This window comes from Protomyctophum bolini, assembly GCF_963924005.1.
Source record: "Protomyctophum bolini genome assembly, chromosome: 5".
NCBI lineage: Eukaryota > Metazoa > Chordata > Actinopteri > Myctophiformes > Myctophidae > Protomyctophum > Protomyctophum bolini.
This window is the reverse complement of record NC_137866.1, coordinates 34280173-34307825: the sequence shown is the minus strand read 5'-3', so window position 1 is coordinate 34307825 and position 27653 is coordinate 34280173. Positions and strand designations below refer to the sequence as shown.

The window sequence follows — 27653 nt, the reverse complement described above, 5'->3', positions numbered from 1 at the left end:
CCATATATGGAGATCTAAGGGGTTGAGGTATGAGGGCAGATGTCGAGTTGCTGGCCGGCTCCATATACAGTATGCAGATCTAGGTGATGATCCAGTCTTCTCCATGTACCATCCAGGGTTTGATGAGGTCAGTGTCATGATCTTCATATATGGAGATGGCCATATATGGAGTGTGTCACGAGGCGTGACGGACTGACAGCCATATATGGAGGGACTGAAAGCCATCTATGGCGTGATGGACGGACGGACTGACTGACTGACAGGTTTTCATAGTAATCTGCGACCTATCGTCGCAATCAAAACTAATAACTAGTAACTAGTAACTAAAGTTGTCAAATAAATGTAGTGGAGTAAAAGTATAATATTTGGATCCGAGATGTAGTGGAACAGAAGTAAAAGTATTGGGGGTAAAAAAATGGAAATACTCAATTAAAGTACAAATAAGCTACCTCAAAAGTGTACTTAAGTACAGTACTTAAGTAAATGTACTTAGTTACTTTCCACCAGTGCCAACGAGAGCGGTTTCCGTTGGCAGCAGGCCGTCGTCCAGGAGCCACGCGGGGAGGCGTGAGGAGGATGGTACGGGTGGCAGATGCTAGTCACGGTGCCATGCTATGCCACCGACGGGCACCGTGGAGACAGAATGCGTCACAGGAGGCTGGGACGTAGTATGGAGGAATGTCTGTTTTTCGGCAGGGGGATGTATGTGACGTATATGTGTGTGTGTGTGTGTGTGTGTGTGTGTGTGTGTGTGTGTGTGCGTGCGTGTGAGGGAGAGGGGGTACTATATAAGAGTACCATATGGCTTAAAGCCCTGGTTCCCAAACACTGGGTCGGGTCCCATTTGTGTGTCGCGGACAAATTGGAAATACTCAAGTAAAGTACAAATACCTTAGCCACAAATATACTTAAGTACTTAAGTAATGTTTCTTTCCACCACTGATTCTAAGCAGCAGATGGAGGATCCTCACAGAGTGCTATGTACAGTATGAGTAGTACAGTACATCAACCCATAATAACCACCTGCTGCAGCAGGCTGTCCTTACCACCAGTGGTCCATGGACCTCTAGTGGTCTATGGCAGTCTTCAACCCTTTTCATATCAAGGCCCATTATTGTCTCCACCAGCCGAAGGCATGGGGAGAGTATGTTTCGCACTCCGTCTGTGTGTGTGTGTGTGTCCGTCCGTCTGCGTACAGCTAATCTCCGGCACCGTTGGCCCGGTCCATGCCAAACTGTGCACACACACTCCCTGGATGCCAGCGACGAGCCACTGCCCCAAATTCTTCACAACGGCCTGTTATAGCAGAGTTTTGCTGAACATATTTATTTATATTACTCGTACACATTTTATCCATGCATCACACAAATATACACTATCTATATAGTCATCTCATCAACACAGACCTGTCCGCTACCCCATATTCCATCCCCATTGGCTAAGATTGCCATCCAAAGTTTGCAGGATTGGTCCGTTTTGAACAAAATGCCTCGAACCAGCGTGCGATTTCCATGAAATTATGCACACACATTCCAACTAGGCAGAGGAAGAAATGGCACTTCAAAATAATTTACATCAGCCTCATGGTGGCGCTATAACAGGCCAATTCATGTTCTTACCTAAAACTGCACAGATCTGTGTACAACTTTGTATAGGCACACTCCCTAGAGGCCAAGGAAAAACCATTGCCCTGCATTTTTCAATCAACACGAATCTGTCCGCTGGTGTCACTATAACAGGCCAATTCATGTTTCACCTATAACTGCAATAACATTTTGTCCAAACATCACAAACGCTATTATCCTGGTGGAGGCCTGTGCCCCAAGGGGCTCTTTCTCTAGTTTATTCTGCATTTGAGCCACGGACCACCATTTCATGAGATTTAGCCTTGCAGACCCAAAACTGAAGAATATGTCCACATTTCCACGCTGTATTGATGTTGGTACCATAGATCATAGCCAACATCAAAATAACAATTCTTCTACATTGTCTAATTGTGTATAGACTTCTTGTAAATTAACATAAGTAATGCAGATGTTTAACAAAAATGTACGCCTTGAGAGCCAAATGGACCTATAACGGTCCATTTGGTTTAATTTTACTCTCTCAAGAGGTTACCAACTCTCAAACATGATGATCATGTTTTTTTAACTAATAAGTCCCTGGCCGGACCCCACATTGGGAACCAACGGAGTGGACGATGGGCCTGCTCTCACCTTGGAAGAGGTACTCTTCAGTGTTCATATCGGGATTGTCTGTGATGATGTCGAACGGAGACCTCCCGGCCATCATCTCAAACATCAGCACGCCCAGCGCCCACCAGTCCACACTGAAACCTGAGGGGAGAAGGAACAACCATCAGCACACCCAGCACCCACCAGTCCACACTGAAACCTGAGGGGAGAAGGAACAACCATCAGCACCCACCAGTCCACACTGAAACCTGAGGGGAGAAGGAACAACCATCAGCACACCAACATTTCATAATAATTATTTTTGGAAAAGAATAAGGAGGAGGCCAGAGGAGACTGAATCAAGCAACTTAAAAACGGAGTAAACGATGAAATAACCAAAGGTTCTTTGAAAGGGAAATTGTATTAATTTTAACTGAACTGAAAGGATCGGGGTTTGGGGGTATACCTATTTCAAATTGTTATTTTATTAAATTTCACTCTTCTGAATGTAACTTATAAGTGTACTTTACAGTTACCTACATGCTATATGCATTCGTCTTCAGGTGTTGGGCATCAAACCTATTTTCAGGAAATCACTAAAATGAAAATACATTTTCACAGATGAGCCACTGCCATTCTGCCAAACAAGAGACATTTTAGCCTAATTATTATTTTACTCAAAATGTATATCCCACGATTTTGCAACCAATTTTTTCACCCAGTGTCAATTATCTAATGTGAACCTGGGCGCTACACTCCCTCTGCCAAACTGGGGAGAGCAACAAACTGACCTCATGCTCCCTTCTATGCATGAGGAGTCCAAGCCGCTTCTTTTCACCTGACAGTGGGGAGTTTCCCCAGATGGACATTGTGCGTGGAAGGAAGTTAAGGAACACGCCAGGCCAGGGGGAGGCAGTATAGAGACCAGGATTACTGCATGTTTTTTGTGAGGGTACAGTACCTACGCTAGGGGACACTGGAGAACATGCAAACTCCACACAGAAAGGCCCTTTCGCCAACCCCGCATCGGGTATGGGCACTGATGACGTGGAGGAGAGAACACGCCCACAGCGTCCCCGGTGGGAATCGATTAATCGAACCCAGGACCTTCTAGCTGTCAGGAGACAGCGCTACCGACTGTATCACCGTGCCCCCTTTCAAAGACCACATTTTCCACAAACTTGGTTGCTTCCTGTTGGAGATGTTTGATACTCTTCTAAAGTTTACAGTGGTTTAGAGTCCAAAATATTGTACTCAGGAGTAGCAACAACTTAGTCTTTGACACTTGCCAGATACTCACCATAATCCTCTCCTCTCAAGATCTCTGGCGCAATGTAATTGGGTGTTCCACAGAATGTGCTGGTGGTGTCACCCGGTCTGATGCCCTCCTGAACGACAGATCGACACACAGCCACGGGAAGGACGACACAGACAGAGAAAAATAAGCATGGAGGGCAGAGTGGGGAATGAAAAACACGAGAGGAGAAAGAACAGCGAGAAAAGGAGACCCACTCCTCCCCTCGCAGTTGACAATCGATCCACGTGCATTATTTATTAATAATCCAATGTCAGCCTGCACTCACAGCGGTCTACTAAAGAATCCATAGCTGCCCTTACCTTGCACATGCCGTAGTCTGTGAGCTTGATGTGTCCCTCATGGTCCAGGAGCACGTTATCCAGTTTCAGGTCACGGTAGATGATGCCCTTTTCGTGCAGGAAGTTCAGAGCGATACATATTTCAGCAGCATAAAATCTTTTTTTTTTTTTTGTGAAGGGGGGAAAGAAATCAGAGAGGCACAAAGGGCACATTGTCAATTTAGATGTATAATCCAGAGATATATTATCATTCCTAATGGATAGTGACAATTTCAGGACCAACGTTCAAAAGTAGGGTTGTCCCGATCACGTGATCGGAAATCGGCCAATCACGTCATTTTTAAATGACCGGAATCGGATCGGGAGCAAAAAAACGTGATCGGGACATCCCTAGTAATATAAAATAATAAATATCGGATCGGGAAAAGTGGGTATATTGTATATTGTTGTTAAATGACCATACTGTAGAAGTACATGTTGACATGTTCAGCCCATTGTCTGACCATGACTCAATAGTATCCTTCACAGTATACTCACTGCCGACCTCTTCCCACACATGCACACGTTTTGCTACTACTATACTCATACATTTTGTCACACAATTCAGTAAACATCAACTCTTTCATGTTCCATTTCAATTGCCTATGGTTTTTTGAAGGGAAGACCTCCGCACACTCGACTTACTATGATGACAACAGGTGCGTCGGCGACAAAGCAGCAGACTGCAGACATGTAGAGATGCAACGTTTCGTTCTCTCGATGCCTGAGGAAGGTCGAAAGACCGAAACGCTGCATTTGACATTAAATAAAAAGCTCTTGAACCAGCAAGTGACAGTGTGCGGGTCTCCTCCCCTCTCTAATTGCCTATGATTGCCTTCCAAGGTTTGGAAGAAAAGATTATTTGACTTGAAGGCAAAGGAGATATCATCCAGAGAAGCAGAGACCTGGAGTAAGGTGGATTTATCACCAACCAAAGAAAAACAGATTTCAAGCATGCTGTAATTCATTGTCAATGGGCTAAACCAGGCTTGTCTCGCATTGCAGATATTACTGAATATATATACTGAATTCAATTGATAGCTGCTATTTAATAAAATATAGCAGCTTCACAGAACCAGTTCCTTCATATGAGTTGGTATCAGAACTACTTTTCAAAGCAGTGGGCGTATAGGTCTGTACTGGTTTTCTCCAGCATCCAAGAAGCCTATTCAACAAAATGACTAATTCCCCTGACCCAGCGGTCTCCAAACCTTTTGGGCCGTGCACCCCCTGTTACCTCCTGACCTAGCTGACGCACCCCCCCTAAGTCTTGTTGTATTTGGCCAAACATTATACATTTTGAATATGATCATGGCAAATAATCACAGAATGTCACTGCACTGAGAGACATGCAGCAGCTACTCTTCTTACAACAGTGTTTTACCAGATTTTGCCATTTGTGTTAAATAACACCATAAAACCGCCATTACCCTTTTCATGTCAAGCACCTTCTAGACTAGAGGCACCACAGTTTGGGAACCCCTGCCCTGGCCGATAAGTAGGCGGAGCTCTGATCGTCTGGCTACGACTAAAACCAGCCCTTTATGTAAAAACACATCACACAGATTATACTGCAATTGATTCTGATTGAAACACAGAGGGCTGTGAAGAAATGTAATCAGTGGACAGCGCTTACATGATGATGGTGATGATCCTCCCCCCCACACATTCACAGGCTTTATGTATTGTAATGCACTGTTTCCCAGTTCAGTCATTTCATAAAGAATGTGTAATGTGTAAATGTAATAAATTGGAACCACTGCTGTGTCATGGAGATGAGCCTTTAGCAGCCCTAGTGAGACCGACTGACTGTAGTGTCAATGCATGACAGTGAACACACATACAGGACATAAGAAGAACAGGGATGGAAAACGCCCCGGCAAGTTTATGAACGGACCCCGCCCACCCCACGTGCGATATACTCCCAAACTGGCATCCAGCAGACTGCCATGAAGCTGTATCATCATCATAGCAGCATGCCATCCGTTGCCCACCTACCTGCACCCCCCCCTTCCCCCTCCCTGAAGCACAGGGGAGAGTGTGCCAGGACTCTCTCTCTCTCTCTCTCTAAGAGTGGAGCTCATGAATATGTACGCTCATTAAGGGTGATTAACATGCTGCTTTGCATACACATAGCCGTGGTCTCGGGGAATACGGATCGCAGGGGCCTGATAGGGGCCCGCTGCAGTGCCTCTCTGAATTACCTCGCCTTTGATCCACAGTTTTTTTTTTTTTTCAAATCAGTGCCGCAGTTGGAGCACTGTGCGAGTAGACAGGCACAATGAATAATGGGTGCTCATTATGTTTTGCTGAGGTGATGGAAGAAGAAGAAGGAGGGGAAAAAAAGTAAAGGATGGGAATTTGCCAGGCATTGACATGAGCAGGGCCACCCCTGACCATTGGTTTGCCCCACGCACGATATGTTTTGGCCGTCCTGAGCCAGTCAGAAAAGATGATGTACAATTGCAGAAATAGTGTCCTTCATTCAGTAGTCTCGTGTAGCTATTCATGTAGCTGTAACTATTCTACAATCTCCGAATGCTATATATAGAGTCTGGAACTACACCTCCCGTAATCTGTTTGTCATTTCCGTTCCCAAAAATACATTTGAAAATTATTTAATGATGTTTCATGATCAGAGCTTCCGTTCTCCAGACTGTAAGACGGAAACAATTCATGCAGCAGTGCCGATTCTAATCTCCATCCCAAATACAGTTCACCGGAATCGCTCCTACATCCCTACCTGCGTAGTCAGTTCATGCCAGATTTATATTTAGCTGTGCGCCGGCGTTGCCTACCGAACACAGCCAATCTACAAGCTCATAACCAGTTGGGAGCATGACGTGTTGTGAGCTTGTAGGTTGTCCGTTTCCGGTGCACGACGACACCCGCACACGAGTATAGCTCAGGCTTTATTGTTGTGTGGCCAATAGGAGCTCTCTGTGCAAGCCGAGTGAGCCACGTCAACGTACTGTAAAAGCCAAAATCCAATCACGAACGGGCCTGGCTATGTGTGTCATCCTCTGTGTGCTTGGAGGAGGCTATTACTGGAGGCCACTCAACATCACTGCCGCAGCCCTCACATTTTTTCAATTTCATGTTAAATGGGGAAGAGAGAGAGAAGCAGAATAAGTGAAGTGCAGAATAAGTAGAGAACACATTTTTGGTAAATGTGACGTTACTACCGTTTTTCTTTTAGGGGTTTTTTACGCTGTACCCTCCGTGGCCATGACACTGTCCTTGTTAGCTGTGCTTTTGGCAAAATAGAGTTCTTCGTGGAATCATAGTTGATTTATATTAAGTGATTTCACTTAATTCAAATATCACTTCTTTTTTGTTTTGTTGTGATAATTCTCCTTACTATAGAGTGTGCTGACCATATAAGGAGTTCCTCCCTGTCCCCAGTTAACCCCTGGGTTTAGTTTTTGGCTAGGTGGCCCAGCCTTCATCCAATCAGGATAGAGAGGGGCCTTCTGCCAATCATGATCGAGCCTTCCTTGATGTGTGTGCTGTTGGCCTGTCGCATGTCCCCCCACTGTAGTGTGTGCATGTGCACATCTTGTTACCGGGGCGGACTGGGGTTTTTTCCAAATCACCCAAATCACTGAATGCTCCTTTAATGATGACCATACAACCAAGGGTGTGCCAGGCTGGTGATTGCTCACAAACAGAAAGAGGCGTTTTTGTTCTTTCTGTCTTTTTTTCCTAGACTACGCTAATCATCATCAATGAACTGAAATGCACATTCAACAGCTTGCTTCCCTTTGAGATATGTGACCACTTAAATATCGCACCAAACCTCTTCTTGTGAATGCTGTCAGTCATGGTTTGGATGTTTACCGTGCATGTTCTTCAGGGAGCTTCCGTTGCCTTTGCATATGAAACATCAGGTCCCCGCCGTTCACATACTCGATCACGAGAAACAACCTGGAAAACAAGAAAAGGGAAACATTGGTGAGAAAGATTGGTGTTCTTTCAATCAATCAGTTCACTCTTCATCTTCATCAGTTCATCACTAGGAATAAAACGTTGTAGAGGAAAGTATAGAACAGTTGTTTATCAAAGTGTTGGCTATGGGATCCTTGAGGAGGTTTGGTGGGCTCTCCCGCTAAATGATAGTTAGGAAGCCAAATGGACACTTAATGGGGTCCATTTGGTAGCAATTAACAGAGGATTTTACAGCGTAGATTGGGGTCCCAGCAGTGGCGCCATCCCATGTTTATTTTAACGTGACAGTGGCGTTGTCATTTTTATTTTTCAAATGACTGACCCGAGCGGGAGGTCTGAGTAGAGCAGTCATAAAAAAGACGCACCAGGACGCTAATTCTGGTGGGAAACAATCTAAGTAGTCATGAGCTTGTCTGCAATTGTTTTAGACTTAGCAAACCCTCAGACAAAATGAATAGCCTAATTCTGTCATCACAACTGTCAAAATGAATCCTACAAATATATGGTAATGTGTAGGCATATGCTTTTTTGGGGGGTCAAATGCCAATAAAAAAAAACAATAAATCAATTGAACAGAATATCTAAATGTGAATATAAAATGATGAGAATCCCAATGTGCTTAGATTATGTAGCCTAATAGCAATTTAATTTAAATAGAAAGACAGAAATTACTACATTTATGGTCTGTATCCAGAGACTGTTTACAATTATTTCTAACACATTACACTTAACACACGTCCTTATTGTAGTTAATTAAACACGGAAGAGTCCATTTGATTACATTAATTTGTACTGACGCTGTCTCACAGTGAATCCTGACGCCACCAACTGGCCACGCCCACATTAAGGTCCCCCCCATGTCATTTCCCATGCCGGCACCACTGAGTCCCAGAGATAAAGACTTGTATAAAATCCATGGCGTACAGCATATCAAAGTGGGAGTCCATGACATTTTAAAAGGTTGAGAATCACCGTCACTTAATACCGTATATACACGGACTGTAAATGAAAGCATCTATAGATGTCTGTCCTTCAAATGAGACTTAACAGTTGGAATAAAACATGCTGCAGAGCCATGGGATCATTTGAAGCTGGAATGTTGGCAGTGAAAATGTGCGTCAGTGACGTCTGCCTGCATGGCTTTGATTGAAATCCAATCTAAATGAATCCATTTCTGTCCTCGCGGCCCTCACTTAATGCCATGTTAAATATTAAATTAAAAAGATATATATATATTTTTTATAATGCTAACTATGTTGATTATTTTATGGACAATGATAGGACAATATCCAATATGGAAAATGTGGTCGAAGGGTTTAACAACTTTTTTGTGAGTGTTGGACCTAACCTAGCAAAATAAATAAAACCTCCACAAGGGGGAGGAGACGAGCAATTTCACAGAAACCCAGCTACAATATTTTTAAGAGGTACAGATAGGAATGAAATAATAGACATAGTTAATACGTTTAAAAATAAAACTTATACTGATTGCAATGGTATATATATGACACTAATAAAGAAAGTACGAGCGAGGCCACACGTTGCAGAGCCTTAAGTGCACTCGTGAAAGTGTGTGAGTGTGTGTGTGCGTGTGTGTGTGTGTGTGTGTGTGTGTGTGTGTGTGTGTGTGTGTTTGGTCAGACCCTTACCGACTTTCTGTCTGGAAGCAGGAGTGTAGTCCCACTAAGAACGGATTGGTGGATGCCTGCTCAAACACATGCTTCTCTGTCTGCACCCAGTCAATATCCTGGTGTGAGAGAGAGAGAGAGAGAGAGAGAGAGAGAGAGAGAGAGAGAGAGAGAGAGAGAGAGAGAGAGAGAGAGAGAGAGAGATTTTTAAAGGCTCTTTATTAAAATAAAGGGTAGTGGGTCGCACACACAAAGACCAAATATAGTTTATTTAATATTTGAAACAAATGGACAAACGTTTCGGCTATCCAGCCTTCATCAGTGGATGAAGCTGGAGAGAGAGAGAGAGAGAGAGAGGTGGTAGTGATGAGAGAAGTGATGGTGTTGAAATGTACTGGGGAGGCAGGCAGACAGAGAGATGGAAACAAAACACATTAACAATCGATATTTGTCTGATCAATAGAGTGCAGGACGTGGTTAAAACTTGCAGACAAGGAGTCGCACACAGCACCACAGCATTACGGTGAGTCTTCCCACCGTAGCCATTGGCCATGTCTTTAGTGTCGTTCAACCAACACAACCCATAAGGCAAAGGAGTGGTGAAAATACTCACTCAATGTTACAAACAGGATGGTTCATTGACAGACTGACACACGCTGGAGACTTTATATTGATATAACGGTCAATATCAGGGTCATACGTTATTAGTTATTCTGCGTTGAAATGTGACATAATTGGAATTGCTGAGACAAACAGCACGTCTCGAAGCAATCGTTCAATTTTGAAAACAGAGCCAGCGATGGAATTTCTCCCAAATGTAGCCTGTGCTGCTACGGTGCTGCCTGTCGTTACCTGGTTGGTTCCCACCACTGTTGATCTGGGGAGGGGGTAGACTGCCACCCGTCTCCTCCTATACACATGGAGGGGGTAGACTGCCACCCGTCTCCTCCTATACACATGGAGGGGGTAGACTGCCACCCGTCTCCTCCTATACACATGGAGTGGCCGGATGGCAATCGCAAGGTTGCCAGTTCGAACCCGGGCTCCCCCAGAGTTAGTGTCGAAGTGTCCTTGAGCAAGACACTGAACCCCTAATTGCTCCTGATGTGCTGGTTGGTGCCTTGCATGGTTTCCGCCGCCGTCAGTGTATGAATGTGTGTGTGTGTGAATGGGTGAATGTAATGCACAATCTATGTAAAGTGCCTTGGATAAAGGCGCTATATAAATGCACCATTTACCATTTATTGTCTTCGCTGGACCACCCGGCCAAGCCAGAGGCACTGCTGCCGGGAATCAAAAAGCCCATGAGAGTATTTGACCTCTATGTCACCCAAGACTCCCCCACCCCGAGGCAATGAACTTTTAGTGACAATGAATACTTCACTTGTGCATTAATATTACTTGTATGCTGACAATTATGCTGCACTTCCCTCAGTCTATGTTGGGGATAATTTATCCACATAAGCCCTATTCAAAACAAGCACACAATGCGTCGCATTGGAACATAATTTTTTTGAAGAATTCTCCCGGCCCTTCATCATTTCAGCTTCAGCTTCAATTTATAACAGTGTAAGATCACAAGCACCGTATTTATTATAAATGCTACGCTGTAAAATCGTTTCGTAAAGACCATGTCACTTTTTCGCTTCTTCTAGCACAAATTAAGATTTATGCTTGACTTCTTCTACATTATAGATTCCAGTTGTACTTTTAATTTAATTTAGATATATGAAAGCTTCGTGCTTTCATGGCCGTTCTGTGCCTCAGAGGCAAGGATATGTTTTCCACTGCTTTAACATAGTCAATAAGTACACATTAGTTAATGTTTCATGTAAAACTACAATAAGAGCTGTCCACTTTGCCGCGCTCCAGTGTAGCGTGGTTCCATTTTAAAAGCATAAGCGTGCAGGCCCCATGCTGTGTGAACTTGATATCAAAAGTCCCGGTCAGTAGTACGCTTGTAATTTATATTACGCATAGTAACCTCATCAATAATCCATCGCTATTGGTCAATTGAGCTTCTTTAGCAGGAGTAGGCTTTTGGTCTGTCTCCGTGAGCATTTCACTAGCCACACGCTTTGATGTCAGGCCTACCAATTTGATGAATAATTAAACTAATAGTACGCATGAATAATACGCTCCTGAATAAATGAAAAGCAGGACCAGTCTAAATAGAAGGAAGCATGTATGTATGGTATCGACCTGATGAATAAGCCCTGTAAACACTCTTTAGTTCTTTAAAAACGTTTAAACTGTTACTGAAACAGTTGCGTTTGAATGTGTAAGGTTGAATCTGTAAAAAACATTGTCTAGGTGAAGTGAAATCACAATTAGGCAATGTATATGAAAGTATTTACATAATGATATCCACAGTCTTATGGTGTCCATTTGGTTCCATTTTGTGTACATACTTAGAGATAAATTAGTGATATCATCAATATCTCAAATTAATAGGAATGAATGATGGTGGTGCATGTCTCAAATCATTTGGATCTAAATCCTGACTCAATGAGGGGAATGTGGATTAGCAAGCATTGACTGGATTGAATTGAATGTAGCCTTGTGTCTTTTACAGATGAGCCTATGGTGCCATCTAGTGGAGTAAAATGACACATAAAAACTCAAACTCACTAAATACTTGTTTCCACACATTTAGTTGTTTCTCTTTCTGTGGATGTTGTAAGTGTGAATGATACAACATGGACACCTCCAGAAGGATGCAAACTGGGTCACACAAAGATGTTAAACTAATTATAGAATTAACAAATTAACCTTGGCGCAATGGGCCAATGGCCATGCTGTTATTTTTTTATGTTTACCCCACTGACTATAAATCATGTATACTGTACACCAGTAAGACGCGCAAACGCGGGAAGTGAACGCAGCTCGTACATATGACTCAGCATTAACCATATAAGGAGTCCGCAAAGCAGCTATACGTCCAAATATGGAATGTGTTGCATCAATGACAAACAAATCACTCAGCTCCATATATGGGCACAAAGGGGGGACACACAGACACACGCACGGACAGACATGATCTGCTAGGTCTCATAGTAAGTGCTCACTGCGTTCGCAATTACATTGCTGTTACCAATTTTCCAAAACATAATACATGTGGGTCCCAAAAACCTTTCAGGCCACAAGCCCCAAAACTGAACTGTGGACCTCCCATCCTCCCAAAAATAAAAAATAAAATTCATCATTATCCTGACAAGCACTTGGAAATGTAGGCATTACATTTAGTCTGACTCAGATAAATATTGTGAATATAGCCGAACTACAAGGAAATAGGCAATTTTCACAATGTTTGCCTCTTTCTTCTGTAATATTTGACAATTTGGCCAATTTTGGTATTAAAAAGGTCTTAAAAGTCATTAAATTGTAATTTTATAAATGTGTAGATACCCTGCATACACTCCTGAATGCTGGCATGGAAAGGAGTGGCATTTGCATTTCTTCCACCATAGTAAATGCTGCATTCGTGATCTGGAGAGGACAGTTGTTTTACACACAGGCAGGAGCTGAAGCCCACTCTGATGTCTATGTGTGCACGTCCCTGTTACTCCTGTTAAAACGATTGCACATTAAGCAGGTCATCTGGGGACCCCCCAAAGTAATTTGGGGACTGACCCACAGTGGTTTAGTCAAAAAGGCCTTCATGAAGACAAATAGGGCATTCCTGGTGGCTTATCTGGCTAATTGTCAAATCTGATGAATGTCATATAATTATGCCACATGCCACAAAACTATTAGGCCAAAGTGTTGATATTAGTGACATCATTATGCTTAATTGTAAAATGGTATCTCACGACAAAGTATAAATCAGCCTTTAATCACGCACATGTGCAATTAAGATGATTGAGGTTAAATCACCTGATCATTTCATTAGTAGGTTTCCTAATTACCACCATTATGGGGAATTATATACCATTATTTCCAAGCATCTCAGTATTCCTTACATCAGCGTCCATTCATGTGAAGAAATGGAAAGAATATGACAGCTACAGCTATAAGTCTCTTTGAATAATAACAAAGAAAATTGGCAATTTGCATTATCAGGATAAAGTTGTACAATTCTGCCTCTAAATGAACATAAAATAAATGAACCTTGTGGTAAAACAATGAGCGATACGAAAAAAGCACTGCGTCTGTTGCTTTGTGTCTAAAGTGTTAACACTATACATGCACCTTCAGATGATGCAAGATCATGGTGATGTTATGATGTTTTTTTGTAATAATTGTATCGAAAATAGCCAACAGTCCCATTTTTGTTGCATCCAAGGGTGGCTTCCATGGTAAGAAATGACGTTTCATGCCAAACAACTTTCCAGTCATGAGAGCAATTACTAGAGTTGTGGTGCGTTCCCGAAGACATTTGATGTATAAGGCAGTTGTCTCAAGTCATTATTTGTCTCATCTTGATGTTCCGATAAAAACAAACATGTTTGATAATATCCGAACTTAAGTCTTTAGTCTTTGGGGCATACTTGTGTGAAGTTAAATGACATGAACCTTGTCAACAACCAACAGGTGTTTACTGATTAAAACAGGGAACATCAGAGTGGTCACAGACTTTTGCTTTTCATAGTCCAGTCACTCCAGTGTACTAAAAGCATATTATAGTGTACACGCAGTGGTGGAAAGTAACTAAGTACATTTACTTAAGTACTGTACCTAAGAAATGTTTTGAGGTATTTGTGCTTGACTTGAGTATGTCAAATTTTCGATACTTTTACTTCTACTCCACTACATTTCAGAGACAAATATTGTACTTTTACTCCACTGCATTTATTTAACAACTTTAGTTACTATACTTACTCAAGTTTCTTGAATATTAGTACAAAACATACATTAACCACTTCAGCACTAAATACATTTCGGCGATTTGAAAATAGCCGATCTACAAAGCGTTGCGACGCATTGTGAGCGGTTTTTTTGCCATCTGACTACTGCTGCTGGAATATTCTACTCAACTCTACTGTAATTGCGCATGTAGTTCAGAATGCCTCCCAAAGTCCTGCAATGTGCATTCTGCTCAATCTCTTAAGTCTTCATAAGCATGACAGGGATGGCAGCAGACGGAGCAACACTGTGAATGAAACCGGTGTTTCATTTCTTGAACATCATTGTCCATCTGCAATAAAGTGTAGGCTGCTGCTTATTGCAAAATATAACAGGATCTCTCTTTCTGTTGCTTATTGCAAAATAAAAATAAATATAATATATCTTTTGCACACGCTCTCCTCACTCCATGGTGCTGAAAGACGTTTCATAGTAATTATTTTTTGTTTGTGATTTTTACTTTCTAATGCATTTTGAAATAGTTGAGGTTTAGCTGGTTCTAAAGTCCAAGGACTTTCTGACTTTCCCACTCCCCGTAAAATAGTGCCAACAATTTATCAAATTTTAAGACCAACGTCCGGTATAAGATAGGGAAGATGCGAGAGGGTGTCAGAGTCAAATCTATCATTACATTTGAGACGGTAACAAGTTGTGAGCGCACAGTTCAGTTGGGCAAGTCATAGACTGTCACGGTCATGCGGGGCATGTGGAAGCGCTGCCTACGCCCGTGCTCCACGGCCACGATACGTCACCGACCCTACCTGTGCTACAGTAGCTCCGTGGTTTCCCTTGCCGTGATGCGATAGCCCGAGAATATACACGCACAGCGGACACACGACTCACAACAACATTCACAGAGAATCGAAAAACAACAACAACACAACCGACTCAGCACGGAAAACTCAGTGGGCAAAATGTTGTGTGTGTGTGTGTGTGTGTGTGTGTGTGTCACTCAGATCGCACTGCGACACAAATTATCTAGCTCTACAAAAGTACAAATACTTGCTTTGCCAGTTGCCACAGCATGGTGCCAAATGAAACAATGTGTTGCCCTAAGACACTCCCTGTGACTATCTCACAGGTCTCCTGCACAAGTGCTAAAATTCTTACCACTGTGCTTGCTCAGGGGAGAAACCAGAAAACAGAATTGGGTCAATCAGTATCTGTCTCAATAGAAGAGCAGGGAGACCAAAAGAATATATATAATTTATTCACAGACACAAACTACATAATATAGCTATAATGTCCTTGTTAGATGCTTCCCACCCCCTACCCACACGCACACACGCGCGCACAAACACACACACACACACACACACACACACACACACACTCCTCCTCACCTCGTCGTCGTGCACCAGCTCCTTTTTGACCACCTTCATGGCGTATGTCGTGTCGTTCTTCTTGAGTCTCACCAACAGCACCTTGGCGTAGCTGCCCCGCCCGATCACCCGGATCAGGTCGAAGTCGCCCAGGCCCAGCGAGAAGCCCTGGGAGATCTTGATGCCGTCGATGCCGTCCACCACGGCTTTGATGTCCTGGGAGAGGGGGTGGGGTTACCCATTAAGACCTGGAACGCATCTATGTCACTTTACCGTTTAACCACTTTTTTAACCATTATTTTAAACTTTAGCTGTTTAAAAATAGCAGATGTACAAGCATGTATGTACCGCAGCACTACGACCTTGTAGATCTGCTATTTTTTTTTAATCTTGAAAATGCAAAATCTTCGAATATATATATTCTTTCACAGCAAACGTTTTATCTCAAAGCTTCTGTGAGGTCCCTGGAACAACATATTTTCAGATGGGGGTCTGGCGGCTGTGGTTCTCAACGCTTATTCAAGTTATTAATATGGCTATGCAGCGTACCGTGTGCGTGTCCAGACTATGCTCACTAAATAGCCGATCTACACGCCACAAGCAATAACTATTTTAGTAACCAGTCAGAGAGCCGAAAAATACACAGACCCGGGACCCACTTGAAACTCTCTAAAGCGTTTGTGGCCCACCCATCTGACCACTGAACACGGCGGCCGATAAAAGTAGAGACCGAGGAGCATGTTTACACCAAGCTCTATCAATCCTAATATTATTGTTGATATGTGGGCATTACTATGATACACGCAGCATGTGTGCGTGCGTGCATGCATGTGTGCGTGCGTGAATAATAGTAATACACTTTATAGTATAGCACCTTTCATGACATGAATGCAGCGCAAAGTGCTTTACAGAGCAATAAAAAGAGAAAAGCTAAAACATAAAATAGCATTAGAATAATGAGATAATAATAAGAACATAAAACAATATTAAAATAACAGCAAAAACATTGTGGTCAAGCAGTGTCAAGTCAGCAGTTCTTCTCACCTCTGGATCTGTGTCTTCTTTTTTCTCCACTGTGCGATTGTGCGGTAAGAACGGTACTGTAAGCATAAAGAGCGATTAAAAAAACAACAGGGAAACGTTAATTCATTTCACATATTATAGTAGTTCATGTAACACACATAATGGGACACAGTAACAGAACCAAGGGGAGTGTCTTCCCATGTTTGACCACCAGAGGGAGGCGTATCACTGTAAGCATTCAGACACTGATCACAACAGAGCAGTCCCAAACAACCCCAAATTGTGTCCACCCCCAAATGACCAATAAAATGCTAAACAAGAAATCCCATAAAAAATGCATGTAATCCTGTGGGTGTCTTTTATAGTGCTGCACTCATGCTGAGTCAGCGGTTACCAAAGTGCTGGGCTACGCAAAGGAGTATCTCTGTGACCTTTATTATAGAATAATGCACTGCACAGTGTTCCCAGAGGAAGAGATAGAAATTGACTTTGTTAATGAATTAATTCATTGTACATCTGCCCAACACTATTGGGAGGTACGTCGATGTTTTTGGTGTATTTAATTTGTAAGCAAATGTAATTAATATTTTTAGGCTTGGCAAACTGTAAAAAACAGTATTTAATATGTTAATAAATAGTCTAAATTATAAAAGGCAAAACACCAATGGACAAGAGGGCAGTCTCGAACCAAACAAGACCAGTCCAAGAGTGGCATAGTAGTTCCAGTCCTTGCCATTGCAAAATGCTCTATAAACGGACACATGTGAGAGCATTACTTTGATTAATATTCTGTGCCAAACAAATGACAGATTTTGTTGTGAATTTTGATTCACAAAATCAGTTTAAAGAGAGAAATAGGCCATGCATGCATGCATTCACATTTACAATGAAGTGTTTAAATTATTGTTATGTTAAACACTATCGGCTTCCATTCAGTTAGGGCCATTAGGGAATAGTCACCCCCTGATACTTTATTGTAGAAATTATTCTTGTCGTAACATTGCTATTAAAAATAGTTTTAATTAGAATATGCCTATGATTTTCATGTTGCCATATTCGCTAAGCGGTTTATAAATGCAATAAGCTATGCGAGGCTGTGGCTTACAGTGATTTTAGAACAGCTATGGGGATTTTAGCCTCTTTGCTCCACATCATGTCTGTCAACGCCTCGAAACAGCCTCTTGGGGCTTACACAGCAAAGTTCGGAATTTAACTGCGAGTATAAAAATGGAACCTGTAAAATTCACACTAGATTTACTGTACTGTACCAACCACAATGTAGTTAATTGCCTATTGCTTTGGATAATTTCAGTGAATAACAAAGGACATAAAAACGACTTCACAACCAGTAATATGAGTCTGCCTCATTGTATTTGGGCTCTAGGGGCGCACACTGCCATCTTTAAATGGAGCAAATTGATTGAGACAGCGCCGTAAAGTGTGTAGTCCAATGGTCCTTCAGAGTGAGGGTTCACTGTCTTATACTCGAGAACACTTCAACACGACACACTGCACTAGTCTAGTAAGACATATAACAGTGGTGGCAGCCGGGACAGTCATTGTGAGGTTTCATTTATGGTGACAGTTAACTTGATGCGATTACAGCAAAAAGCCCCAGATCTTCAGTCGCCAGAATAACAACATAAAGAGATCTGCCAAACACTCACAACAATATTGTGTAATGTCTCAACCACCCCAAAACGACATTATTTACCCTGACTCTTATGAATCGTTGTACTCAGTAAAACAAAGCATTTACCCCGAATCATTCAAGAGACGAAGCTAGCGGTTCACGATGAGGTCTCTTAAAGTTAGATTCTAAACTTGTTATTGCCGGCTCTCCTTGTTTCATGCTAAGCATTATCTTACTTTTAGCGCCGTCACTCCTGCAACCTCACTGCCATAATCTAAGAGTAACTGTAACAGTAAAACTATGCGTCATGATTAATGTGCACTCAGAAACTGACAACAACAATAACCAGGTCTCATAATACTGCAGAGAAACGATGAGCGATAGCACTGCAATGTTGGCAGGTTGCTCTATTGTCTTATGAATATATATATTTTTAAAGGACAATGGGGTTTGAATGCTCATACTTCCGTCTCCGTCCTCCGTGTCTTCCGGAGGGAGGTCCACCTCTTCGCTCTTCTCGTCTAAGGGGGGTTCTTGTGATGGCATAACTGGATCCTGCAGAAAAGATGGCAAGAATTCACCAAAATAAGCTCGCATTGTTTCAGTGACCCAGTAGTTGATACAATAATCCATCTTGGCAATGAAAGCTGGGTCAAATTCACAAAGATGCTGTCAGCTACTGTAGCATGTTGAAATAGAATTGGCTGGGACGGACAATAAGGTGACATGGAGGTTTTTCCAGTAGGGGAAGCATTTAATTGTTTCATCTTATCAAGCTTAAAAGCTCACATTTTGCAGTAGCAATGTCTGTATTGACTGCATTGATCCTTTAGGCAGGACTTTGGTCTTCTGGAGCAAATCCAGCACTAACAAACCTACGCCCACTGATTTGAAAACAAATATCAATGTTCCAATTATGAAGGAAGGTAGGAAAATGCTAAAGTTGGCTCTGCAGTGCAGTCATATATTTGTTTAATCTCTGAATTGTTTTCATGTAGCCTACCGGTATTTACTTGCGCAAGCAGAGCGCGCAAGTAATAATTTTGCCCGGTCCGTATGCACCGTCCCAGCCAACCCGCCACTTTTGATGCGTATGCAAATAAAACAGCAAATTTGTGCCTGATTTGCTGGGACCAGATTACATAAATGACCATATTTCTTACGTCATCATTGAGAGCTAGTCATACATATAATATATATATAATCTGTAAAATAAAATAGCAAATTGTGCCTGATTTGCTGGGACCAGAGTACATGGTGTGTATATGTATGACTAGCTCTCAATGACGTAAGAAATATGGTCATTTATGTAATCTGGTCCCAGCAAATCAGTCACTAATTTGCTGTTTTATTTGCATACGCATCAAAAGTGGCGGGTTGGCTGGGACGGTTTTTGGCACAAAGTAACCACAGTATACCGCTAATCAACTTACAAATTACATATACATAGTATATGTATAACTAGCTCTCAATGATGACGTAAGAAATATGTGGATTAAAGGACCCAATGCCAGAGTGTAATTGGTTTTCGATGGTGACGTAATGACGATATGTTTTAGTGTTGGGAGGATTAAAGGTAATGCTCCTGTGTATACATGTATGTAATCTGGCACCACTGCCGTATCAGGCACAATTTGCAGTGACGGTGCAAACGCATCAAAAGTGACAGTTTATAACGGTCTAAAGTACTTGCGCGCTCTGCTTGTGCACTAGTTGGCCATTTAGATTAGATTAGATTCAATTAATTGTCACTGCACATAGTATACAAATACTTTGACAATGAAAGTTATGGCCTACTAGTGTACAACAAGCAAGTATATGCACTCGACAGAGTGCAGTTCTAGTTGAATTTAGATTTCACCAGACACATCAGAAGGCAGAGATCTCTGGCTACACTGGAATAAGACAAAGGCGACTATTTTTTCATCATTCACAGCTCATTGACATGCAGTCAAATGTAAAGACCTTTGTGAATACCGGTATATGAATATGCTTTTGTTTTTTTGTTGGTTCAGATAAATAAAACTCAGGACAAATATATGAGGGTGTGCACAGTAAATGTGAGGGTGTGTACTGTACACAGTATACAGCAGTGGTTTCCAAACTGGGGCTCTGGATCCCCAGGAGGTCCCCAGATGCCCAGATGATTAGCTTAAAGTGCAACATGAGAAAGAGGAAAACATTGAGAAAATAGCCAATCTACAAGCTTGTGCGAGGTGTTGTGAGCTTGTAGTTAGGCTATTTCCACAATATTTATCTGCGGAACTGAGTCAAACTAAATGAAAGGAAATGCCTACAAAAGTGATTGTCAGTGTGGTGGGTCCCTAGTTCAAATATGATTAATTTGTATGTATGAATTGTACTAAGGAAGTGGCAGGGGTCAGTGCTGAGGTGAGATAATAAACAACAAAAACATATATAGACTTGATTCAAAACAACCAAAACACAAAAACAAATGGTCCACAACATGTCTACTTCTTTTGTTTCTTGTTCTTTTTTACTTGCAGGATAGTGAGATTATTATACTGTGTGTGACCTTTAAATAAGAATATATGCCCCTGCTATTGGAGGCTTAAATGACAATGATGGATCCTTGGGCTGTGCAATATGTCTGAAATCAATACCATGTGGATATTTGTATTTATACTGTATAACATGATATAGCCTATGTGGTTTATGTTTGAAAAATCACACAGTAAACAAACAAACAAACTGCAGGGTAATAATGTTCTGTGGCTTGTCAAACAAAACTGTGCAGACATGCTTAATACTTAATATTTCATAACAAATTAGGCCGTTATCTCCACCAAGCGGAAGTTTGTTTGTGTGTCTGGGGCCAATCTTTTTTTCCCCCCACAACATGTTTGTTTTGGGGGGAAATATTTAACTTGAATAGATTTTTATAATGGCCGAGAAAGGCGATTAGATCGGGCTTACGCCTTGCTGAAATATGAAGTCATACGTCAAAGATGTGTCATAGGTGACTGACGTAGACTGGGTAGGGGATACAGTATGCACTCCACACTGAGCGCATGGACCTCTCTCGTTTTGTCATATTTGGAGTTAAATTGGGTTCTAGCAATCATTGCAGCTGACTGAGCTGAGATGATTGTGTATTTTGACAGTGGTTCTCAACCTGTCCTGGATCAGGGCCCACCCATCTGACTACCTAAGGGGTCACATGGGTGGGCTGTGTGCAGTTTATTTCAATGAATTAAATTAATGGTGTTCCAGCTTGGATCAATAGAACTAGAAAAGTATCTTTGTCGGTATCACAAAGACAACTCTTTTTTCCCCCAAGGTTTTAAAGAAAAAAATACCATGACACTATATTATATTATAGTATCGTTTGGGGGCCAAATTTGGGGCCCACAGGTTGAGAATCACTGTATTACGATATCACAATATCGTCATATCGCCATGACGAAACTCCCAACACTGGCTTCTGGGCTTCATGGATGCTGTGATGGAGGCACTTACTCACCATAAGCTTTTGGCAGGTCTGAGGGACGAGTTTGTGACAACGCTTATGGACCAGTAGTTTGCAGTTGATACACTTGTAGCCCTGCCGGCCCAGCCCCCATATCCTTTCACTGCAGTGGCCACAGTATGCCTTCTGGAAGGAGACAGACAGACACGGTACACATATCCATTCACGGAAAAGACAGCTAAAGATTTTTTACAATTTACAGTTCGCAATTTAGGCATTTAGCTAGCAGACGCTCCTAACCAAAGTGACATGTTACAATAAGCATAAGCAAGACAATCACGTACATAGAATGCGAGACAGAGAGACAGTGTAATGCCTCTCTAGGAAACTAGGGTCACAGGCAAACCAAAAACATCGCATTAGTCTACTACTGTCTCTGCGTTATTGTCAGAGAGGTGTCTCTGTATCGTTTGTGAGTGAAACGGCCGGGATGCTCTATTGAAACTATAGTCTACTCTACAAGGTCAACAATCTGTTTTAAATATGTTACACCTTTGTCCTTTCACTGCAGTGGCCAGTCTGGCCACAGTATTACGTGTGGAAGAAGACAGCTAAACACATTACACTTTTAATGAGCAATCAGTGCCCAGACGCTGGCTGACTCCATCAGTATTGATCTGTTCATCAAGGAACAATTAAAAACTAACACACAGCTCCGTCTAATAATGGAATTGGGTGATCCGATTGAGTGATCCGATTAAATGGCAGGTGTCCATTAGGTAAAAATCAATACCTGGGATTGCTAATTATTTTAATTAAAAACATTTCAGCTATAGTTTCAATGTACATTTTCCCTCTTGGAGCACACAATAAAATCCTTTGTGTTAATGTATCCAGAGTTAAACACTGCATACACACAGTAGCACTGACTAGGTGGCTGTTACAGGGAGCCTGGGTTCTGTACCTTACTGAATTCAAACTTTTATTTGTATAGCAAACCTCATAACCAATATCACAATGTTTTTTTTGGGAGGGTGGATGTGCGTGCGTGCGTGCATTGCGTGCGTGCATGTGTGTGTTTGCGTGCGTGCATGTTCATTTGATTGACTGTTCACCCACAGAGCTGATAAGGTTGTGGGCAGGAATTCCTCAAAACTTATCAGAAGACTATCAGAAGTCACCTGGCAAAGAGTTCATACAAGTCTCATTTGAAGTCTGAGTATTATGTTAATACAGTGATTGTCTCAGTTTGCCAGACTGTTGCCTCTCGCAATTTTCAAATGCTTCCGTCATACAGTCTGGAGAACGGAAGCTCTGATCATGACTAAGCGATAAACCGGTAGTGAAGCCTCCCCCGGTCAAATGTGGAATTAGATTAGACCTGCGTGCCCGTTGGCCTCCGGCCTATTTAGGGGAGGCGCAACTTGGATTTTCTTGTCCACTTCCAAAGTAAAATTAGTTTTGCTCATTCTCTGACCTTTACTTTTTGGATACGATGTGCAAAAAAGGGTACGCAATGTTCCTCGTGGAAACCATGTGCCGGTTCTGAAGGTTCTGACGGCTCTCACGGTGTGACTTCATTTCGGAGCTACAGAATGAGCGTAGGGACTGAAGTCAGGCTAGGCAGATGTCGAACACAGGCCTTGCTCATACAGTACATAACCAAAAGTCTACAAAAACCTTGACTGCGCAGCACATCTCCGGGTATGGACTACTTATATTTAATTATCGATTGCCGATTTTCTTGTTAAATAATCGTTTCAATCGATTAGGATGATTAACTGCTGCACCCCTAAAACCAAAGGTTCATTCTGCAGATCAGTTTTGTCAGTGGAGACAAAGTCTGCTCCAGTGGATTGACAGACCATCGTTCACATGCTGTTTGCTACCAGCAGCCTGAAGAACAAAGAGCCACAGTTCATGTGCTGTTACTATGGAAATGCTTCAGAGACACTTCAGAGACACAGCCAGGGGAAAACACAGGGATTCAGCCAGCATAAATTAATCAAATAAAATGTTGCTCTTATTTTGTTTTGTTAGTTTGCAAATCACTTTCCTCTGCTCAGCACTGTGTAGACACTTTAACCCTGCAAAGGTTTTTCAAACAGCATTCAAAATAATATAAAATAAATAGTTTAAATAATTTGTTTTAAGTTTTATTTTTCACCTAAATATCATCATCGGGTCCTATTGTTTAATCTTACAATGTCATTGGCCGGGATATTTGCATATAAATACCCCCCACAGAGGCAGCAATTCACAAAACTTCAAAATATAAATGTTGCTCAAAAGCATTGCTGGGCCTTGCAGGGACAATTTCATATTCTACAAAAAAAGGAAAATATATATATATATATTACGTATTCCTTCTGTTGTTACATACACCCAAGTTTATAATGTTTTGACCACTTAAGCTGTATGTAGGCCTACTTTGTCATACGCCGAATACAAGATAGTACATGTTTTTTTTAAAGCGATAATCAATAAAGAAAAGCCAGCCAAACATCCATAACACAGATATGAAACCTTCCATGGTGAAACAGGGCCAACAGGTGGTGCAGAAATAAAGCATTAGCACAGCAAGCAGTGGAGGGAGCAGGTGAGCCTGGCATTTAAAAATACCATCTCGAGGGACATGACGACACATCACCTGACCTGAGAGCACGCTACTCCACTTGTCTGCCTACCGTGCGCACTGGCTTTGCATTTCCGTCTAAATGTCACAGACAAGTACTGAGAGGTAAGCGACGGAGAGAGAAAGACACCTATTAAGAGTAACCTTATGTAATGTTGATTTACGCCTCGAGGCCGAAATCGTCTCGTTAAGTTCAGGCCCTTTTCTCTCCCAGCTGGCATGCAGAGGCTTGCCAGCTGCGAGTGGTCAACACTGATTCCAAACCCCTGTTGAGCAACAAATGAGATACCTCCGTTGCCCGGGATTTACGGAGGAGCCCCGGAGGCCTAAGCCAGATCACTGTAAGCCAAAACAACACTCATGTACTTCACACTGACTGAACTTTATACTAGGCCCATAAAGCCACTAACCAGGCTCTGCTGCTAAGTGAGAGGGGGAAGCGATGGCGAGCAACGTGGATTGCATTGTAGTGCATTAACTGGATGCAGTGCTGGCTCAGAGACGGCAGAGTCTTGTCCTTGACCCAGTCTGACAACTCCCCGCGGCTCTGTTTTGTAAAGAGACGAGAGGACTTGTGTAATCCTAGTGCAGCCGGGCCTGGGAAATTCAATCTCTCCACACAGCTGTACTGTGACTCGTGTCCGCGAGATGATGATGAATGTCGGCTCGCCACAACGTTACATTCATGTTCAAAATGCTGCGGGGGTTTCTAACCTGACACCTCAAGTCCTCAACACAGAAATTATGATCAACCCCATCCATCAAGGTTCTCGATGGAAGTTTGGCTAGAGGTGCTACTGGTTGGTAACCAACCACTACACACCCATTTAGCCCTGGGGCCCGTTCTACAATGCCTTCTGTTTCTGTGGTGCTCAAACCTTTTCATGTCAAGGACCCCCAAAGTGATATGTTTTAAAACGTTCAGGCAGAGGGGAAGCAACTGTCTTTAGTTTGTTATAGATTGCTATTGACACTATGTCCATATTGTGCAGCCCCAAAATCTGCAAGTAAAGTAAAAAGTAACTACTTTTAAATGTACGGTAATTCAAATTTGACCTACAATATCATAATTTACTTTTGGGTCAGGTGGGCATGACCTTTGGGCAAATAGAACACGACTGTACATCCGAGCCCTTAGTGTCAACTCATGAGGCCGTTTACTATAGCATGTAGAAATTTTAATTTTAGTCGGTTCTCATGTCCTCCTCATGTGGACCAGCTCGTTTCAGAGGCCTGGACTCCTGCAAAAACATTTCTCTGACGTTAATAAAAGGAGAGAAGATGGGAAAGGCTCATCATCATCGATCGACTGGTGTTCTCTCCCATCAGTGCTGCAGGTCATCGAGTGCCTGGAAACAGGCCTGTGTGATGTGCAGAGAAATGATGAGCTGTCTCGTCTGCTGCAGCACAAACAAAAAAGGAGCCACCTAGCAAAGCTTCAAACGAGAAGGTGTGGATGATCAGAAATAAATTCTCACAAACTACAGCACAATATGCTGTAAATGTAATGTCAATGTCATAACCCACTGGTTCCCAAACTTCCTAACAGTGTGTGGATCCATTTTTGTGGGTCGCAAAGTTGTGAGCTTGTAGATCTGCTATTTCCACTAGTTTGGCTAGTTTGGGCAAACTTCTAATTTCTCTTTATGGGTCTTGGGCCTTGAGCTAAAAGGTTTTGGAACCACTGTCGTAATCTACACACAAACACTATAAACACCAACACAAGTTTCCACTATACTGTAGCAATGCAAATAATGTTTGCTATTGGGAAATATCTGAATCCCTCTGTCTACAAACTCGACAAATGTGTGTAATAAACAATTGGTGATAGGTACAGTATACAGAATCAAGTAACCAACAACTTATCTGACCCAGACTACTGTACAGTATGTTATTTAAAATAAATATGTCAACACTGACAAGGTCTCCAACACTGACAGACCATCCTTGTCTGTAAGCTAATGAGGTCATTTTTGAATCAATGTTTCCTGTCAAATTATTGATATTACTTGTAAGTAGCTGTGTAATGAGTGGGATAATGTTGTCCATTATCTGATTGAAGGCTTGTTTTGCTTGTTCAGCTCTCAGAAAACTGGTCACTGGCCTCTTTCTGTCCCAGTTGGACTGTGGTGATACCATTTATAGGTTTCCTTGCTCCTCTACCCTGGCCAAACTGGACCATGCTGCACTGAGATTCATAACTAACTCACCTTTCAGAACACATCATTGTTCGTTGTATGCTGCAGTTGGTTGGTTCTCATTGACTTCACGCAGGCTGCATCATTGGTATATTTTTATTTACAAAGCCATTCTTGGCTCCAAATGTAATTTGGTAAAAAATGGTCTAAACCTCAATCAAATGTTTGACTACGGTGTGTAGTACCAGCCTTTAAATCTGAGGGGGGTAAAAAGTGTCTCGCTTTCTTTGGCCCCTGGTCGTGGAATGACCTGCAAGCCAGATTAAAATTGGCCTTGAAAGTTCCCTTGAGAAATTTCAAAAGGATCACCTTAAATGTACAATCCAACTGCACATTGCCATGGATTTATTGTTGGCTGTTTTATAACTTCACATGTACGATGTAGCTTGGAAGTGTAATTACAGTATGTACAGTATGTATTCTGCCGCTTGGCCAGTTCCCACTTGAAAAAGTGGGACGCAGTCTCAATGTGTTTTTTACTGGTTAAATAAAGGTTAAATAAAATCCCTTACACACTGCAGATGAATATAATTATAAACACAATCTAACATTACCAAGCATTGTTGTTAACTAATCACACTCAGAAAAGTGAGGATTACAAGTCCCATTACGCTGGCGTTTAATATCACTATGTTCTCCTTTCTCATAATTACTTTTTTCTTTTACATAATTGCCCATCTGAGCTTAATCCGATACCACACTAATGTAGTGGCCCTTCAAACTCAGGGGACATACTCTTAGAATGTCATATCTATCATAATAAAATTGTTTTAATTGCCTTTTTATTTCTATTACAGTATTTAGACGGGGTAATTGTGCTACATTCTGAATTGCTTCCTCCTATTCCCTATTCGTTTACTTTGCACTGTGAACTGCACATACTGAAGAGCTGCACCCCATCCCTGAATATTGGACCATCAACATGCACGCACACACTTCTAATTCAGCTTTCATCTTGACACAACTCTCACAGAAACAAATCCCTGCCTCAAAAGCGTTAGCAGCATTTAGTTTGGGCTCTTCCGAGCAGTGGCCATGAGATGGCAGTGTCACTCACGTCCCTAATGGAGTGCTGCACTGAGGCATGGCTAGTGGAGGGGAATGGATTCTGCTTCATCACATGGATGATGCAAAGAGAGAGAGAGAGAGAGAGAGAGAGAGAGAGAGAGAGAGAGAGAGAGA

At 42.1% G+C, this 27653-nt stretch overlaps 1 protein-coding gene across 3 annotated transcripts in view; it reads right to left on the bottom strand.

Moving 5' to 3' along the window:
• The window catches only part of prkcz (protein kinase C, zeta), a 140837-nt gene that overhangs the window by 34171 nt on the left and 79013 nt on the right, over positions 1 to 27653 (bottom strand). For all 3 annotated transcript variants that reach the window (XM_080763845.1, XM_080763847.1, XM_080763846.1), the window contains 9 exons: positions 21693 to 21824; positions 18673 to 18763; positions 16597 to 16652; positions 15574 to 15768; positions 9407 to 9504; positions 7650 to 7736; positions 3792 to 3927; positions 3475 to 3562; positions 2217 to 2336 (listed from right to left, as the gene is read on the bottom strand). In XM_080763845.1, the coding sequence (XP_080619971.1) occupies positions 2217 to 2336; positions 3475 to 3562; positions 3792 to 3927; positions 7650 to 7736; positions 9407 to 9504; positions 15574 to 15768; positions 16597 to 16652; positions 18673 to 18763; positions 21693 to 21824 (1003 nt within the window). The remainder of the gene's footprint in view (positions 1 to 2216; positions 2337 to 3474; positions 3563 to 3791; positions 3928 to 7649; positions 7737 to 9406; positions 9505 to 15573; positions 15769 to 16596; positions 16653 to 18672; positions 18764 to 21692; positions 21825 to 27653) is intronic.